General features: G+C 47.5%; 8 protein-coding genes and 2 non-coding genes across 10 annotated transcripts; 5 read left to right on the top strand and 5 right to left on the bottom strand.

Moving 5' to 3' along the window:
• Positions 1-1,361: 1,361 nt before the first annotated feature.
• Positions 1,362-1,640, bottom strand: BDW43DRAFT_295361 (uncharacterized protein; the record flags this gene model as incomplete). Its single annotated transcript, XM_032044052.1, has 1 exon — positions 1,362-1,640. The coding sequence occupies exon 1, from the start codon at positions 1,517-1,519 to the stop codon at positions 1,364-1,366; it is 156 nt and encodes a 51-aa protein (XP_031893770.1). The 5' UTR covers positions 1,520-1,640.
• An 8-nt stretch (positions 1,641-1,648) lies between these two features.
• On the top strand, positions 1,649-3,162 carry BDW43DRAFT_28912 (alpha/beta hydrolase family protein). The gene is made up of 2 exons (XM_032043363.1): positions 1,649-1,700; positions 1,757-3,162. Exons 1-2 carry the CDS (start codon positions 1,653-1,655, stop codon positions 3,056-3,058), a joined length of 1,350 nt encoding a protein of 449 aa, XP_031893769.1. The 5' UTR covers positions 1,649-1,652; the 3' UTR covers positions 3,059-3,162.
• A 104-nt stretch (positions 3,163-3,266) lies between these two features.
• On the bottom strand, positions 3,267-4,924 carry BDW43DRAFT_317306 (Zn(II)2Cys6 transcription factor; the record flags this gene model as incomplete). Its single annotated transcript, XM_032048513.1, has 4 exons — positions 3,267-3,983; positions 4,042-4,197; positions 4,258-4,812; positions 4,865-4,924. 4 exons carry the CDS (start codon positions 4,922-4,924, stop codon positions 3,267-3,269), a joined length of 1,488 nt encoding a protein of 495 aa, XP_031893768.1.
• A 594-nt stretch (positions 4,925-5,518) lies between these two features.
• BDW43DRAFT_317305 (uncharacterized protein) lies at positions 5,519-5,872 on the bottom strand (the record flags this gene model as incomplete). The annotated part of the gene is made up of 1 exon (XM_032048512.1): positions 5,519-5,872. The coding sequence occupies one exon, from the start codon at positions 5,870-5,872 to the stop codon at positions 5,519-5,521; it is 354 nt and encodes a 117-aa protein (XP_031893767.1).
• Positions 5,873-7,589: 1,717 nt separating this feature from the next.
• Positions 7,590-9,026, top strand: BDW43DRAFT_295351 (palmitoyl-protein thioesterase family protein). The gene has a single exon (XM_032044051.1). The coding sequence runs from the start codon at positions 7,730-7,732 to the stop codon at positions 8,699-8,701; it is 972 nt and encodes a 323-aa protein (XP_031893766.1). The 5' UTR covers positions 7,590-7,729; the 3' UTR covers positions 8,702-9,026.
• A 3,113-nt stretch (positions 9,027-12,139) lies between these two features.
• On the top strand, positions 12,140-12,574 carry BDW43DRAFT_304987 (uncharacterized protein; the record flags this gene model as incomplete). Its single annotated transcript, XM_032045713.1, has 2 exons — positions 12,140-12,233; positions 12,321-12,574. The coding sequence occupies 2 exons, from the start codon at positions 12,140-12,142 to the stop codon at positions 12,572-12,574; spliced, it is 348 nt and encodes a 115-aa protein (XP_031893765.1).
• A 591-nt stretch (positions 12,575-13,165) lies between these two features.
• On the bottom strand, positions 13,166-13,609 carry BDW43DRAFT_317303 (uncharacterized protein; the record flags this gene model as incomplete). The annotated part of the gene is made up of 2 exons (XM_032048511.1): positions 13,166-13,351; positions 13,418-13,609. The coding sequence occupies 2 exons, from the start codon at positions 13,607-13,609 to the stop codon at positions 13,166-13,168; spliced, it is 378 nt and encodes a 125-aa protein (XP_031893764.1).
• A 1,031-nt stretch (positions 13,610-14,640) lies between these two features.
• BDW43DRAFT_t240 lies at positions 14,641-14,712 on the top strand. Its single transcript has one exon. It is a non-coding gene; the product is annotated as a tRNA-Gly (tRNA).
• An 840-nt stretch (positions 14,713-15,552) lies between these two features.
• BDW43DRAFT_t239 lies at positions 15,553-15,624 on the bottom strand. The gene has a single exon. It is a non-coding gene; the product is annotated as a tRNA-Gly (tRNA).
• A 944-nt stretch (positions 15,625-16,568) lies between these two features.
• Positions 16,569-16,878, top strand: BDW43DRAFT_317302 (uncharacterized protein; the record flags this gene model as incomplete). The annotated part of the gene is made up of 1 exon (XM_032048510.1): positions 16,569-16,878. A coding segment is annotated over one exon (310 nt), but the record flags the coding sequence as incomplete, so codon positions are not given.
• Between the last annotated feature and the right edge of the window lie 13 nt (positions 16,879-16,891).

The following is a 16,891-nucleotide window of genomic DNA, read 5'->3' as shown; positions in this document are numbered from 1 at the left end:
ACCCCCGGATCAAAAGTGTTCTCTCGTCGGATGATGGCCAAAAAAGCACCCGATCGAGTGACCGGCGTAGGTAAAATAACTATTCAAGCTAAACTTGTTGATGAGTCAATCCGTCCCGGTAGTTCGCCCCCAGCATTGAAGAAGTCGAGAACGTATTAGGGACTCCTCTGCCCGATAGCGGACATATACAGCCAAGACTCACCTCAAGCGTTGGAGCATCAGCTACACGATATTGTGCTATTTCTTCTCCGTAACCTATTGAATGGTGAGATCAACAAAGGCGGCAGGTATATCCGTACGTTTGTCGATCAACAACCTCACGATCTGCTCATAACCTTGACTCGATACCATCCACAGCACCACGCCGTGATGACCCCTTCAACAACCCGAACTCAAGCTGTATTAACGAGCGTGAGTCCTACTGGTCAATGACCATAACCTTCAATACTCTTCAACTTTGCTTGCATCTGAGTCTTGGGTAGCAAGCTGCCAGATCATCGATCGAGCCAGCGCATCATCAGTGCGTTTCTTGGGGTTTCCAAAATCAAAGTCAAAGTACATACAGACTCCCGTTGTAAATCGCTTTCCGTAAAAGTACAAAGCATATCGAAGTCGACAGCTTGATGTACACCCAACCTATTTGATTTAGTCCTTCATCTCAGCAGCTAAGATGAGACTGTTCAACAATAAGAATATCTAGATCTATTAGACTACGTGCTAGTGACTTAATCTAGCCCTAAAATATCGTCCCGGGTGACAGGCAGAGAGGTCACTATACAATCAAACAGTCTGACCCTCGATGATACACAGTAGGAAAACAAGCTCGTAGAATAATGCCACTTTAGAAAAGGATCGTATGCGTCAAGCGAGCAAGAGGATAAATGGAAATAGATAATAATAAAAGGGGATGGGGAAGTAATGACATTGAGCTGTCTAGTCACGGTCTAGGGCTGGTAAGTTTCCGATGTTCCCGGAAAGCTGCGCCACTATATGTATATATCGTGCCTGGAGGATCGACTCCAACCAGAGTTGATTGTAGTGGGTCTTTTTCCTTAATAGAAAACCTAGTGGAAGGCGCTGTCAGCCCTAGAGGTAGAAAGACCTTCACAGGGCTAGTATACTGCGCATTGCGACCATAATATGAGGAATAGTAGGGACAATATTTTATTTGCAATATGCAGTGGAAGTCTAATTTTGGTGCCAGATGTATCCATTATTCCCAAAGACACTAGGCTCGAATGGAATTACTATGAAAGGTAGCGATCGGCGTTGCTTATTCGCTGTGGGTCCATGGCTGATGGGTCGACCATCGTCATCTCGAATAGCTTGCCACAACCGGCAAGTAAGATGTCGACGCCGCGATTCAGGCTGATAGAACTCGTATCCTTGATCCCAATGGAGCCATGGATACACTTGCAAAGGAATTACCCAATATGGTCATGGTTGTGAAAGCCAACGGCCAAAACAAAGCAGCCTGAACCCTCATTCTCAAGTATATAAACTGACGGTATTCCTCCATTAACTTGCCATTATTTTCACACCCACCTATACCAACATCGAAGCATCAAACTTGAAATCTAATATCCCGCATTCTATTTTCTTTTTCTTTTTTTTTTTTTTCAAGGAAAAAAAAAAAAAAAGGTTTCATCACAATGCTTCTCCAGCTATCGCTCTGCGTTGGGACGCTGTTCATCTTAGTGGTATGCTTCAGCCTTTAATACTTCGTTTGGATATCAGTCGCTGACACCAATAACAGACAGCAAATGCATCAATCCCCAACGTCACCATCACCAACTCCACCACTTCGATACATCAACTGAGCAGTGACCCTGAATTTGCCTTCGCCCTTGAGACCTTTCTCTCTTTCAGCAATGGCGGCGGTGCATCTACTGGCGAAGTCCTTCGCGCAGCCTCCCAAATTATACCAGGAGACTACGAAAGCTTTTATACAGAGTTCAAGTTCCTGGCGGACCAAATAGCCCACCAGGCTACCTCTGTGGATGCCACGAGGTTTCCCGTCTCTGCTCGCCAGGCGCATCTCCGTGCTGCGACATACTATCGTGCAGCGGACTTCTTCCTTCATGGAAACGCCTCCGATCCCCGAATTCTCACTCTTTGGTCCGCCATGCTGGACAATTATGACACCGCAATGAAGCTGCTGCCTGAGCCGCCACAGAAGGTGGAGCTCGACGGGGGCCGGTTCAAGATCCCCGTGTACTTCTATCCAGCCCCGAAACCGTCACATGCCAACGTGACGGGCGGTAAAGGGAAACGAGTCCCCACGGTCGTGGTTGGAACCGGATACGACGGAGCCCAGCAAGATCTATACCATGCACAGGGGCAGGAGATCCTCGCGCGCGGGTGGAACTTGGTCACGTACGAGGGGCCCGGACAGCCACAAGTGCGTCGTGAACAAAGCATCGGCTTCATCCCCGACTGGTGGAGTGTCATCACCCCCATCATTGACTGGTTAAAGGATCGTGACGATGTTGACATTGACCGGATCGCGCTCGAGGGCGTCTCGTATGGTGGCCAGTTAGCCCCTTTGGCAGCCTCCCGTGAACACCGTTTGGCTGCTGTCATTGCACTGGATGGTTGGCTTGATCTTCGGGAGTCAATCTTGCAGAAGTTTACACCACAGATACGTCAAGTGTATCAAAGTGGCAACGCGACGGCGTTCGATGCGGCCATCTGGGCGGCATACAAGCTGCCAGGTATGTCGCAGTTCAAGTGGAGCCTGGAACAGGGGCTGTGGGCTTTTGATACCACTAGCCCGTTCGAATGGCTTAATAAAATGGGACAGGCGGCTGTCAGCCAGGCGGTGCTGGACAACATCACTTGTCCGGTGTTTGTTGCGTCGGGTGAGGATGACGGTCTTGCGCCCGGTCAACCAGAGATGATGGCGCGTATGCTTGGCGACAAGGCACATTACCATCTTTTCAAGACTAATGTGGGTGCGGGAGAGCATTGTGCCATTGGGGCTGAGTCTCAGATGGCACTAGCTACTCTGAACTGGTTGGACGAGGTTTTTGAGAACCAAACTTCGCATTCCTCTTAGTGGCTACGATTTGTGGGTACGTTGTTTCCCGATGAGAATGACGGGGTTTGTTTGCATGTAAACGATCATCGCTGTTGAGAGCTAAAGCTGTATTGTTATTGGTGCTATTGGTATCGCTCAATTCAATCTCTTTATGTAGTTGCATATTCCGGAAGCGATCTTAAATAGCCCGTATTTTGTCCACGCTCTTCGTTCATTATTTGTAATATTATGCCCCCAATGCCTGCATGATGCCAGCCTCGTGGCCCATTCGAAGTAGACCCAGGTCCGCAGCAGCACGCTGTTCTTCGTACACAACGGCGGAGGACGAAATTAGACGCAAGGGCCATAGTAGTTTTAATGCGTGTCCCCATGTCGGAATGTTTTGACCCTGTTTGTCAGCGCTGGCCGCTTTGGCCGGCATAAGTTGAGGGAGAGACACTAGGATATGGTCCGCAATGTCCTGCAAACGCTTAATGCTGGATTCACGTAGACACAGGAGTTCATCGTGCTCCTTCGGTGTTGGATTAGCTTTTAGTGTCTCGGACAGCAAGTCTAAAATTCCTTGATGAACTTTGAAGAGGCATGCATCGAGATATTTCGCAGCATGCTTGTTCATCAACCATTTGGCACTTCTTCCTGTCGTCAGGTCGTCGGATGGGCCTGGTTGTGATTGTGAGGCTAGGTCTTGTGTGATCACTGCACTTATCGACGATTCCAGATTTTTGCAGGCCATGACTATGTCGTTTACGCCTAAGAGCATCTTTTCGTGTGAGCCTTGGTCGATCAGATCCCGGATTGTACTGTAGATTCGCGAAGCCAAGTCACTGTACAAAAATGCCGGCAGAAACATCATCTCTTTCGCCATCGGGGATGTCTGCATTGAATGCAACCATGCGATTGCTTCCGGTGGCGGCCTCCGGCCTGTTTGCATCGCCTGTATTTGCTGTACCATAGAATGTCAGAATTGACGGGGGCTTCAGCCAGCATATCAGGAAACCTACAATGCTTTGGTACGCTAGCTGGAAAAGCAGACGTCCTGTCGAGGTTTGGAACTGGTTCTGGCCTCGCAATCGCAAGAGCCCGATCATTGCTTTGCTATGCACTTCCCAGCCCTGAGGTTCCAGCTTGGATTCTTGGGCCGGTGTCCCGGCTATGAGCTATACGCATGGAGACGCCTTAGTTCTACAACAGCGGCGTGGGCGATAAAAGCAACCTACCTCATACAAACACAACAGCCACATCGTCGCCAGCGTTGAGTCTTGCTTTTGCATCTCTACATTTGCGACATCATTGGACAGAGATCGCAAGACCTTCCCATAGAGTTTTCGATGGCCAAAGCCAATGCTATCAGAACGTGCCCGGTTGGTAAAGTAGGCGGAGGCGATAGCACTGCACGCTGTATACAGTGTGGATTTAGTATCAGCGTGCTCAAGTAGTTGCGGCAGGAAATCGACCGAGCCGTATACACGAGCTCCCTGCGATGTCACAATCGTAAATTGGCTGATGACAAGAGGTTTGACATGTGCCTCCCACTGTTCAGTCAGCGCATATGGAAGTGACGGTTGCCTCGCTCCAACGAATTGACAAAGATACCGCGCTTCTTGTTCACGGTTCTGCTTTAGCCGCCGGCGGCTGTTCTGTCTCTTTCGATGCGGGTAGGATTCTGGGGTTACGATCCGGAAGCTGGAACCCACCCTACCCAAGTCTCTATAGCCCGGGCAGTCTTGGCCGATCTTCTCGCATCGTAAACAGCCGGGGCGACCGAGGTCACACTCGCGGTATATATTAGTGACGCGACATCGTCATGATCAGTTAGGAACCTACCTTCACCCGACGACGGCGACAAGTGTGGCAGTCCTTGCTCGGAAGTCCAGTATTGCCCATATTGGTGATGATATCTGCATCTCTTGGGCAAAGGAAGCGGAAGGCAGAGTTTCATCGAAGTGATCAAAGTTGAAGGATCTCGTATCTAATCATGCCAAGACTGCGCCACCCTATGACCCGTAATAACTTTCTGATATGTCAGGATATGCTAGTGGGACATTTTCGATCGATGAGTTATGTATCTTCTGCTACATTTATATATAAGTCAATTACTAGATAGTCTCCGACTGTCTCTGTGAAAAAGCCTAGTATGGCAATATATCTTCCATATGCATGTATATCACGTCTGGAGAATCAAACCCCGACTAGAGTTAGCCATTATTAAATATCCCCATGAAATTACCCAGTGTCTGATACAGGCCTGGTGAATAGATATAACTTTATATATATTTTAGAATCTATTTTAGAATCTATTTTAGTTTGGTTAAATTCTGACACAGTCTTGAAACAAGACTATTAAAGCTTTTAATGTATACGATAGACCGAATAACTTCAATTCTCCCACCAATACCAGCAAGATTATCCATTTCCCTCCGGAATACCACGCACCAAAACGCAGAGTCTGTGCGAGTATTCAACAAGTATAACCAACTCTTACCAACTCGGTGGCACCCAGTACTTCTCCCAGTATTCCTCAGTATCTGCTTCCTCGAACCTTTCGATTCCACCAATTACGCCATCTTTACCCACCTCCCAGTGACCATCTTCGATGTTTGATGCCCAATTTCGTAGTACCTTGTGTAGCTGTACATCCCGCAGACCCATGAAGCCATTATATCTAGGCTGGTAAAGATCATCATGCGTGCCTTTCGATTCCGGTACATCATCCCACGGGGCCACGCCCATCTGCTGATTGTCACTTGTACATGCCCATCCATATTCGCCGATACTAAAAGGTAGAAGCAGGTAACAACCATTAGAAAACTCGCGGTTGGAGGGATAGTACATAGATGACATATACAAGCCCGCCGGGATAGTTGAAATCCTTGGTGATTCTGGGACGAGAGAAACATTGCGACGTGTGGCTCTCACGCTGTCCGTACAAAATAATAGTAGTGAGGAGTGGAGAGGATAGTCCTGGTCCTTCAGTCAGTCTGAGGGGAGGAACGGTTGTTTACTAAATTCAGCAGGGCTAGGCAGCCGGATCCCAGGCGCAAGATAATGGAAGGGAATCTGTATGGTTGAGTTTCCTTCTCAAAACTCGTAAATGAATGTATTAGAAGGTATATGGGCCGCGCGGCCGCCTCGAGGTCAGACCATGGGTTCAACGAGGGAGAGGGGTGGACAGGTAGTCTGGATTCTATGGCTGCCACAAGCCGCTGCATTGCGGATACAGCCTTTTCTACATCTGCCTTGGTGTAGGGTCGCATAATCCATGGTGATATAGGGTCTGGAGGCCCTTCCCAGGTTATCGCGAGATGGCGAGTTGTTGCTATCTTTCCTTCCTCTTATCATATCGAGATAGATGGAAGGATGACTTCTAAAGGTTTAAATCCCTATCCGTGTGTACACATCCTGTATTGGTCATCAGTGTGGCTATAAACGCCTGCCAATGATTGTTCTTGATCGTATCTATTATTGGTTAGCGACAGTTGGCTTTCACCGCATTATGGACTATACACAATCCCCACCTCGTCGTCAAGGTTGTAACTGCTATGCTGGTACAGCCAGACGAATCGACGAGGGTAGACGTCCTCGACCCATGTTGCGAACAGTATATAATCCACGGCCGACCCGGCAGGTTCTCTCTACTCCTACCATCGAACACCATTCAGGGCGTCTTTTCTTCTCCACTACAATATAAAATGCCGCTTTCTCAAGAAATCGAATACAGATGGCTATATCCGCATATACAAGAAAAAAATCCGATCTCACTCTAAAGCTACAGGTATCTTTTGTGTTAATTAAGTTAGGCTTATTCTCTTACTAGCGACGTCCTGAGTTCTGTACACGATATACAAGACGAATGAGATATTAACGTGCAGAGCAGGAAGATCCAAAAGTTATAATACCATAGTTCCAGGCTGTATATATAGCTATCCAAGAACAACGGTATATTTGAAAATGTTGTGATCTCAGGGGAAAGATGGGCAGGATGATGCTGTATCAGCTACACGTACGTAGCCTACTGAGGACCGGATGCCATTCCGATAGATCTCAATTCTATGGACGACTATATCAACTATCTTGACTGCTTCTTCTTCTCCTCTTCCTCCTAATGGGTAAAGCCTTCAGGGGCTGGAGAGTTGGTGATCCGGCCAAGCCACTAGAGCGATCACGTGTCTCGTATAGATTCATATCAGAAAATGATATCCGGAACTTTGATAATACTGGCTTTGCAATACTCTGCTCTACTTCAAAAGTTACTACTGCTGTTGATCGCAGTGAGCGACCACGCAGAGTTATCCAGGGCAATCGTGAATAGGCCACAATTATCGAAACAGTCAGTTTAATTGTCTCCATTATTCCGTCCTACGGCAACCAGCTATCTAATATACGCGTCTCTTAGGATCACATGACAGAAAAGGGGGACATTCACCCCACCACACTACTAGTATACGGCGCATTATACCTATAATAGTAATATATAAAATATAGCTATTGTAGTATCTAATTGATTAGTCTATATAAACGCTTTTATCAATTTCAGCCAGGGTTATTGTCAGTCGTGATATTTCATATATATGATAAATCACATGGTCGGAACTCGTGACCACAACAGCTGATTTCTATACCAACCACAACCATCCTTTCAACCTTCAACTCACTCATCAAATCAATCCCAACCTAGACAACCCCGCCAAAATGCACATCCTCACTCTCCTCACCCTCCCACTCCTCACAACCGCCATCCCCCTCCACCCTAAAACCACCGACCACAGCCCCCTCCCTCTAGTAATCTGGCACGGTCTAGGCGACGACTTCCAACGCGAAGGCCTCCAATCCATCGCGGCCCTGGCCGAACAAACCAACCCAGGCACCTACGTCCACCTCATCCACCTCTCTGACACCGGTTCCGGTGACCGCCAAGCCACCTTCCTCGGCAACGTGAGCGAGCAGGTCGCCTCCGTCTGCGCGCAACTAGCCTCAGACCGCATCCTCAGCACCGCCCCGGCCATCAACGCCCTCGGTTTCTCCCAAGGCGGCCAATTCCTCCGCGGCTACATCGAACGCTGCAACGCTCCGCCCGTCCACAACCTCGTCACCTTCGGCAGCCAACATAACGGCATCGCGGAATTCCAAGAATGCTCCTGGAGCGACTGGATCTGCCGCGGCGCTGAGGCCCTCCTCCGCGCGGGCCGCTGGTCCGCCTTCGTCCAGGGCAAGTTCGTCCCCGCGCAGTACTTCCGCGACCCGGCCGAGCTGGACGAGTATCTCGCCAACAGCAATTTCCTGGCCGATGTGAATAATGAGCGGGAGGTGAAGAATGAGACCTACAAGGAGAATCTAGGGCGGTTGAATCAGTTTGCGATGTATCTGTTTGAGGAGGATCAGATGGTGCATCCGAAGGAGAGTGCGTGGTTTGGGGAGGTGGATGGGGAGACGGGAGATGTGGTGCAGTTGCAGGAGAGGGATATTTATCAGGAGGATTGGATTGGCTTGAAGGGGTTGGATGAGGAGGGGAAGCTGCTTTTCAGGTCTGTTCCTGGAAGACATATGCAGTTGACTGAGGAGGTTTTGGTTGGGGTTTTTAGGGAGTTCTTTGGCCCTGTGGAGGTTGACGTTGATGCTGATGTTGATTTTGAGAGGGCTTTAGTCCAGCAGGTTGGGTATTGATTGGGAGTGGGTTTTGGTTGATTTTAGTTTCTTATATACCCCTTTGTATGATTCTGATTAAGATTTGGAGGTTCCCTTTAGGAAAAAGAGTATCAGTAGACTAGTTATATTTGTCCGTGGGACGAAGAGTCGCCCCAGGAACTAGGTATGGATATAATGGTAAGATAAGATTGATTAGATGACCTCGGTCCAGTCAACTGACTATTCACAGGGATATGACTTCTCGGAATAGCACCTAACAGTCTAGCATTACTATAGTAATTCAAGGCCATTAGTATATTATTCGTTCTTTTCCATCGAACAATACAGCGTTCAGCATGTTGTAGAAATAGAAACACATAATGGAAATAAAAAAAACCAAAAGGCAAACCCTCGAGTAGTACATACCTTGTACGTAGTGTAACCTAGCCCTCCTTTAGGGCAATGTGAAGCTATCATACTCATCGAAAACACTTCCCAGGAAACATCCCACATCTACCTAGTAGTCACATATCACACGCAACCTCAATCACATACATGCCAGATTATTGACAATCCCACCAACGCAATCCAAATCCAATTCGACCATTCAAACCCAGAGCAAACCAAACCCATACCGATACCAATCGTGGAGTTTCGGATCTGTACAGCCATCCTCCGCATCATGCAAGCCATTCCTAATTCCCTCCAAATCCACTTCGGTGGCCTCAAGCCCAAACAACGGGCATCGTAATTTTATAGGTTTCCCGTTCTCATCAAGCTTGTTACGCTCAAGGCAAAATTTGGGGTTCATTAATATGAGCACTAGGTATGATATAGCGTACCCGGTCCTGAGGACTGCGCTTAATGCTGTTGGCATGGTGTCACTCAGTGATGCACATGGAAATGCTGCGGTGAAATAGTATAGGATCGAGATGTGGTCATAGCAAGGAACGACGTAGTAGACATTGCCGGGGGCACTGCCTTTCGGATGATTGGGTATTTCGTTGGTTTATATTGGTTGTTGCTTTTCGGGTGAGGAGCATAAAACGAAGCAACGAGGAGTTGAGGGGAGAGACAAGTAATGTAATAATGAAATCGGTGCAGGGGGTTGATAACTACTTGGTAATGGTCAACGCGTCATCCCCACGATTAGTCGAATGTCGTCCATATAACTCGAGGTTCCTGAGTGCTAGGAACATACCTAGACCCCAACTAATGCGGATCTATCCTTAGGGCTAAAGCAGGGGCCTGAATGTTGACAAGGTTCGGGATTTCCGTACCGGGTGAGACCTTTCTGACAATGTGGTATCGATGTCTATCAATATCTTCAACAGTGAGGATGGCGCTCATTCTGGGCATGCCCTTGCCTCAGTGCATCTGAGAAATCCAAATTCAATCCTACTAGTAGTGTTCTTGCCGCACCTAAGGCCCTCGTCCTCAATATACGTTGCGCAACCGTGACGCTAAAGGAATACCATATAACAACATTTATTAGCGTACCGCCCTTTGCTCTTTCTCTCAGTGTCCAGATAGCTCTTTTCAACCTCTAAGTAGTAGCCGATTCATTATTGTCCGAATCTACATCGCTACATCCAAAAGAACTCCCATCCACTTTGCCTTCTGATAAAGATTGATAAAGTCAACTGAAAAAGCCATTAACCAACATTGAGCAACAGAGCGTGGGGATGTTGAATCCGCCATACTAGCATCGACCGCGTACAGGGTTGGCACCTAGGCCATCCAAGCACCTCCACCAAACGAAAAGGGTCTGACCAGTCAGCGATTGAGGCTACACTAGCGATAAGGGCAATATCTCCGGCAATGTCCTCCGGAACTTCCACCCTATTAAACGGGGGAAGACTTGGCAATTGCAGCTTCGACGTCCTGCGCGGTCATCTTGTCACTGTCCGGGAAGTATTTGGTAGCAGCCTCATCCCATATATCCGATCTAACACGCCCACGAGCAATACAATTGCCCGTGATATTCCGTGGGCCAAAGTCATGCGCCAAGCATTTTGTCATGCCCTAAACAACGGCTTTGGAAAGGGCAAAGACCGCGTGATGGGCACTCCCTGTTTAAAAAACGTCAGCCCTCACAGCTCTAGCAAGCATATCAACGTACATAGTTATTCATAGACGAACCATCTGGGCCGAGATAGAGGACGTCAAGTTCAGACGACCGCTATCTGTCAAATGTGTGTTAGGCTTGTTGAGCAACGAAGAATTGACCCTCGACATTCAAGGCGAGCGCCTTGTCGATTTGAGCTTCCGTGATATCAGGAAGGGACCAAAATGCTCAATACCGACATTGCTCATGACAATATCCAGCCAATCGAATTCCGAGACCATGCGCTCAAAGAGCACCTTGAGGTCTTCTTCCTTTGAAACATCCGCCGTGACCGCGGATTTGGTCCACAAAATCTGCGCTATGCTGGGCTAGTCGGATAGCTATCGCTGCCCCAATGCCGCGACCAGAGCCAGTGACTATAGAGATTAAATCCACGTATTCACTACATCGCACTGCGTGTGGAAAGTACCGAGCGCAACGTTTCCCTCCAGGCTCCTGGTGCCCACAGTCATGTATAAAATCAAACACGGAATGTTCGAGGTAAGCGTGGAGAGCTAGATATGGGGATACTATTGAAAGTGAATCAATCAAGTGTATCGAATACCCGAAGCCAGAAGCTGAGTAGTCCCAAAGAAACGGTAGATAAACCCATCCTTTATACCATTTTTCTGGTCTTCCGATACTGTGTCGTCGGGTACGGTGCCGGTTTACCATGAGAGAAATTGAGGCGAGGCTGCGCACCATCAGGCTGTATAGTGACCGAAAACCATATACTGGAGGCTCTTAGAGGCGGTCTCCGGACGCATTTGGAAACAAGTGCAGGGATCACAATTATAATAAACGCCGGCCTTCGGCACTTCGGAGCGTAAAGGAGAACAAGCATTTGCCCATTGGCCTTAGAGAGATAAAACGGGTAAATTTTTCTTGGTGGCTGCTGGGATATTCGGCTAGTTGGTGTTCTTGGGAAAACTCGGTTTCTTCGTTTTCTAAGAGAAAAAGTATCTTAACATTGAGCCTATAGTTTATTAATCAAGATATCGTTGTAGTATAGAATAGAGTTATGCTGTCCATTGTTAGTATTACTCCATTAATATAAACTATCATTTGTGTGATCTGAATAGATACTATATGCCTTTCACATTTCAGGGAGTGGCTGTATAACAGATTTACTAGTATTATAAGATGTGATATGAGACTACCTTAAACGATATACAACTTACAATAGTAGAAAAGACTGAAGCCTTGTCCAAACCCTCAGTCTCTCTGTACTTGGCCATTCTGCCACAAGTGACAACACAAGCTACGCATGCAAGTATGCATAACTCACACATGGCTTACCCAGCCTGATCTTTCTTTAGAATCACCCAAGGCTATACAACACCAAGAACCAACCCACCAACCAGAAAGAGATGGCAGTCCAGTTCTGCCCAGCCTGCGGCACTCTCTTTGATATTTCCCCCGAAGAAACCCTCCGCTGCGAACGATGCGGTCAAACTGCAAAAAGTAAGTATTTCAACTCATTCTCCTACATTTCTATCTACTTGTCTTCATTCACAAATGATATCTCTCTAACTGACCACCCAATAATAGATGAAGCATTCTCGCGAACCCAGACCACCACATCGGAGAGTTTTCCCTCGACGCTACAGAAAAAGCTCAAGTCGTACACACAGAAGGTTTCGAAGGAGACAGTGAGCCCTGGGCCTAAAATCCAGGTCGAGTGTGCCAAGTGTTTTGGGAGGGACGTCGTGTATTCTCAGGTGCAGTTGTGGAGTGCATTCCAGGGAAATACTGCTTTTTATCATTGTCTGGGATGTGGACATAGGTGGCAGGAGAAAAATTAGATTTCTGGGAAGAGGCCGAGATAATGAGATAGTAGTGAGTGGGTAATGGTTTATTGGCTTCTATATGGCTCTTTAGAGAGAGATTGCGATAGGTTACCCCCGCGGAAGTATCTATGTGCATAAAATACATAATCTTATCACAGGGAAACGAAATGAAAAACCTCGTTATTCATTGAACAACACTTATTTCAAGAATGGTCAATCGTCGGACCGAAACCCTGAGATACATCGATTGCGAGGTCCGAATATTAGGCGTCGATGAGAGCAGCGACGTCCGACTAGAATGATAATCCGGAATAACAGACAAACATTCACTAGAAGGCAATACCTCGCTCATCCCATCTGATAACATCGGTGTCCCAGACAATTCTCGAGATATAGTCTCTTCACCGTCCAACAGCATCGGTTGCGAGGATACGTTGTTCTGCAGGACATCCTCGACCGCAGACCCACGACCAACGCCCGCTCTTTCCCCATTTATCCTTATCTCCAGATCCTTAATAGTCTCTATCGTCGACGGTGTCGCACCTTTCCGGAAATCTCGTCGAAAGAGCGGACCCTCTACCCGCGACACTTCGTTCTCGGATTCCTTCAGCCTCCTTCGGTCCGCTTCCGTCTTTTCCCAAACTGAGCTAGCTCTTCTGGTGACGGGAAGCTGATCTTAAGTGGACGGGCAGCTGAGACGGCAGCCCAGTCGGTCTTCTCTAGGAGGTGGCGTTTTATGTGCTCTACACGAGCGGTTGCTTGGTTCGAAGATAAAGGTGGCGGAATGGGAGGCTATATAAGATTAGCATGGGAGTATAGAGAGACAACGCACTTTCCTCCACGGTGATATACTCCTACCTGTTGATGCCTGTTGAGTGTATTTCCATCGGAGTCTAGCTTCTTAGATTGCGAAACCTTGTCGAATAGAGTAACTTGTCGGGGACCTTGAGATGCATCCAATCTTGACTTCCCAATTCCTTGTCTTTTGTACTTGGGCTGTGGGCCACTTGAGGCAGAATGTCGGGGGAGGCGGCCGCCTGTCCAGTTCATGGTTATCTGGTTTTTCCCAGGGAGCGACGGCGTAGGGAGTACGGGAAGACGGATATTGCATATTAACGATCCATGGCGAGGTCACCAGGCCGGGACTAGTCGGTATGTATGTACCTCGTAGCGAGTACTTGGGAGACAGTAACAATCACTATTTGAATGTTGGTATTCAGTACTACGTGTCCACCGGTAAACCTCGTCAACAACTAGGCAAATATAGTCTAGTTGAAACACCGTAGTATCGTCCCTGAGCTAGGCTTGATTTATACTTATTTACGTGAAGTTAACTCTTCGAAATATTGAGCTTCGAGTTCTAGGAACGGATGGTCTATCTTCCGGAATGGATACTAGAGCCTAGTTTAAGAGTATACGCGAGGATGTGCCTATATATTGTCCAGGACGTGATGCTCCTGAGACATTACAGTGTAGTGTTCCTGGAAGGAATACTGAATCACATTACCGGGATCGCAGATCCGTACTGTAGGTGAACGACGCAAAGAACTGTAACAACTTCCAGAATTGGTCGGTTAGAAGGGGCAAAGAAGCCTGGTGCTATAGACCGTATCATGAGTCACTATATTTGACTCCAAGAAGGTGTACTTTTAAGAAAGTGTACTTGTTGTTGGAGACGTTGGCTATACCCAGTCCAAAAGTCATACAAACGCTCGCTTAATACATGATGCCCATTTGGAGGTGCTCCACAAGTTAGCATACTTGCTAGTAAGACAAGAGGAATATATTGGCTGGAATCTCGCAGGAAATGAAGCAGTGAACTGGAAGCTTTAAATAACAATAGGCTAAGGGTTATCTCGCCATCGGGTATGAACAATTATATCAGTGAGAAGAGATCAACAGATTATCAAGAATCTGGTATCCCCTTTATACAAAGAAGGGTTAACTGCTATATAACATTGGAGTACGCCATTTCCTCTCCCACGTAATGTAGCAGAGTATTCATGGTAGTGTCTTGGTAGGATTTTGTTAATTTTGTGGTTTTGTATTATGTATTTTAAGGTACGAAAATATCGTTCATGGCGCGGGTAGTGTAACGGTTATCATCCTTGCCTTCCAAGCAAGGGACCCGGGTTCGACTCCCGGCCCGCGCAGACATTTGCTTTCTCTTTTTTTGTACTAGCTTTATCATTGCTTTTACTTCCTAAATTGCGCAGAGAATGGAAAGGGCCCTGGTAATATATTATTGGCGGTTCTAGGACTAGTTATCAGCTTGAATGCGGATGACCCAACCCCGGGAAACCTGATATGGAGTACTCCTATCTATATTAGAGATACAATAAGCTCGTGCAGCGCCCTTTCTGGGGACTCGGATATAGTTCCATTAGCTATCGCCACCTTAACTGAGTGTGGATCTGACCTATCCTGTGTATGGTTTACCAGGTTATTAGACACTTGACAGGAAAACTAATTAAACAGCTAAACAATACTCAGTGTCATCACTTTTTCTGCTGTTCTTACCTGTTATTGCCAACCAGCTTGCACCGCCTTCACTACCGCTCCCGGATCCCCATTTCCTGATCCGCATACTGTCTACTACATAGTGACAATAATAACCATCATACTTCAATCCACTTCCATGACCATGACACAATGTCACTGCTTTGTCTCATGGTGATTCCCACAACCCATACTAACTCCACACCAATATAATATATGCTTCGCTCCGATTCATTGTATTTCGATACTGAAAACCGCTACTAGGGCTCTGATGTTTTCGGGCAGCAATCAAACTCGTTGCTTCATTCTCTGGCTCCCTAGGAGATACTCTCTAAAAACACATTTAGGTAAGAAGTAAGTAAGTAGGCTGATGAGATGGTTGAGGGCGGTGACTTTGGCGGCTCCTATTCTGCCTGTCAATACCTTGTTTCATTCCGACACCGATCATCTTAGAAGTCCAAGAAAAAAATTAAAAAAAAAAGAGAGCAAATGTCTGCGCGGGCCGGGAGTCGAACCCGGGTCCCTTGCTTGGAAGGCAAGGATGATAACCGTTACACTACCCGCGCTAGTATACATTTTTCTATGCATATTTTTAACTCATGTGGCAAAACGCTTAATGTCTCTTCTAAGGCAGGGATACTGATGACCGCACTAACCGTGCACGCCCTTGTCCCCTTAGACCATTTGTACACGAATTTCTCATATATTCTAGAATTGTTGAATGAGACCTTCGTACGGACTTAGAAAGACCCAATTCCTGAGAACGAACAGTTCGGTCGATCAATATAAACCACACTTATATTTTGTCAAGCGGAGATTCTGTCAAACGGTATTCAACCAACATTGGGAACAGTGGATGCTTCCGGCTTCGTTTCTCTCTGCTGCAATGCTATAAATGGATTGGTTGTAAAGCACAATGCTTTGTGGTCTCTGCGGGCCCCACCTTCCCTATTCCTTTGACAGGAATGCTTGAGTCCCATCCCTTGTTGAGCATCGTGGTTTCCGTTTTCGGTAATCTGCTGACGACAATTGCCTTTTCCAGGACCATGGAACCGAGAACATGATATCACGTGGCACAGCAAGCCCCATGTTCGCGCTGGGCAGTAATTCTTGCTAATTCTGACCCACTATATCCGGTGTTTAAACAACATAGAGCACCCTAAGGAGACACATCTTGTGTTCTCTCCGCATGCAGCATCCATTGATTCAAGGGCACTATGCAATATGGCGCACGCCGGTTCCAGGCATTCGCCTCGTCGACAGAGCAGATGGGAAGGCTCTTTCTTTTCCATCATCCCGGATCCGTAGCCCTGGGAAAACTATAAGAATCCCCAGATACTCTGCCTAGTCCTTCTCACCATCAGTCCTCAGTTCATCACTTGCATTGTATACACTTTTAATTGACACTTTTACACATTCTCCTCTGTCTCTTTCTTGCCCTTCTTCTTCCAAATTAACAGCACCTCCTCTGATTTTCGATACCCCCTTTTTTCCTGTTCAATCAAACACAATGCACTTCTCCAACCACGTTGTCACTGCTTTGGCCATCGCGGCCGGTACTGCTAGTGCCTGGGAAAAGCAAGCCGAGCACACGGTGACCATTACCACCTGCGAATCTGAAGCCCCTAAACCTACACACGTTATCCCACCCGCCGTTCACACAACTGCTCCTGCTGTTCAGCCTGGTGGCCCTATCCAGTCTGTTGCTCCCGGAGCTCCCGCTGAGTCTGCTGCCCCCGGTGCTCCTGCCCAGCCCGCCGCTCCTGGTGCTCCTGCCGAGTCTGCCGCTCCTGGTGCTCCTGCCGAGTCTGCTGCCCCCGGTGCTCCCGCTGA

Source organism: Aspergillus alliaceus (assembly GCF_009176365.1).
Source record: "Aspergillus alliaceus strain CBS 536.65 unplaced genomic scaffold BDW43scaffold_113, whole genome shotgun sequence".
Classification (NCBI taxonomy): domain Eukaryota; kingdom Fungi; phylum Ascomycota; class Eurotiomycetes; order Eurotiales; family Aspergillaceae; genus Aspergillus; species Aspergillus alliaceus.
The sequence above is the reverse complement of the archived record's forward strand: the minus strand, read 5'-3'. Positions and strand labels throughout refer to the sequence as shown.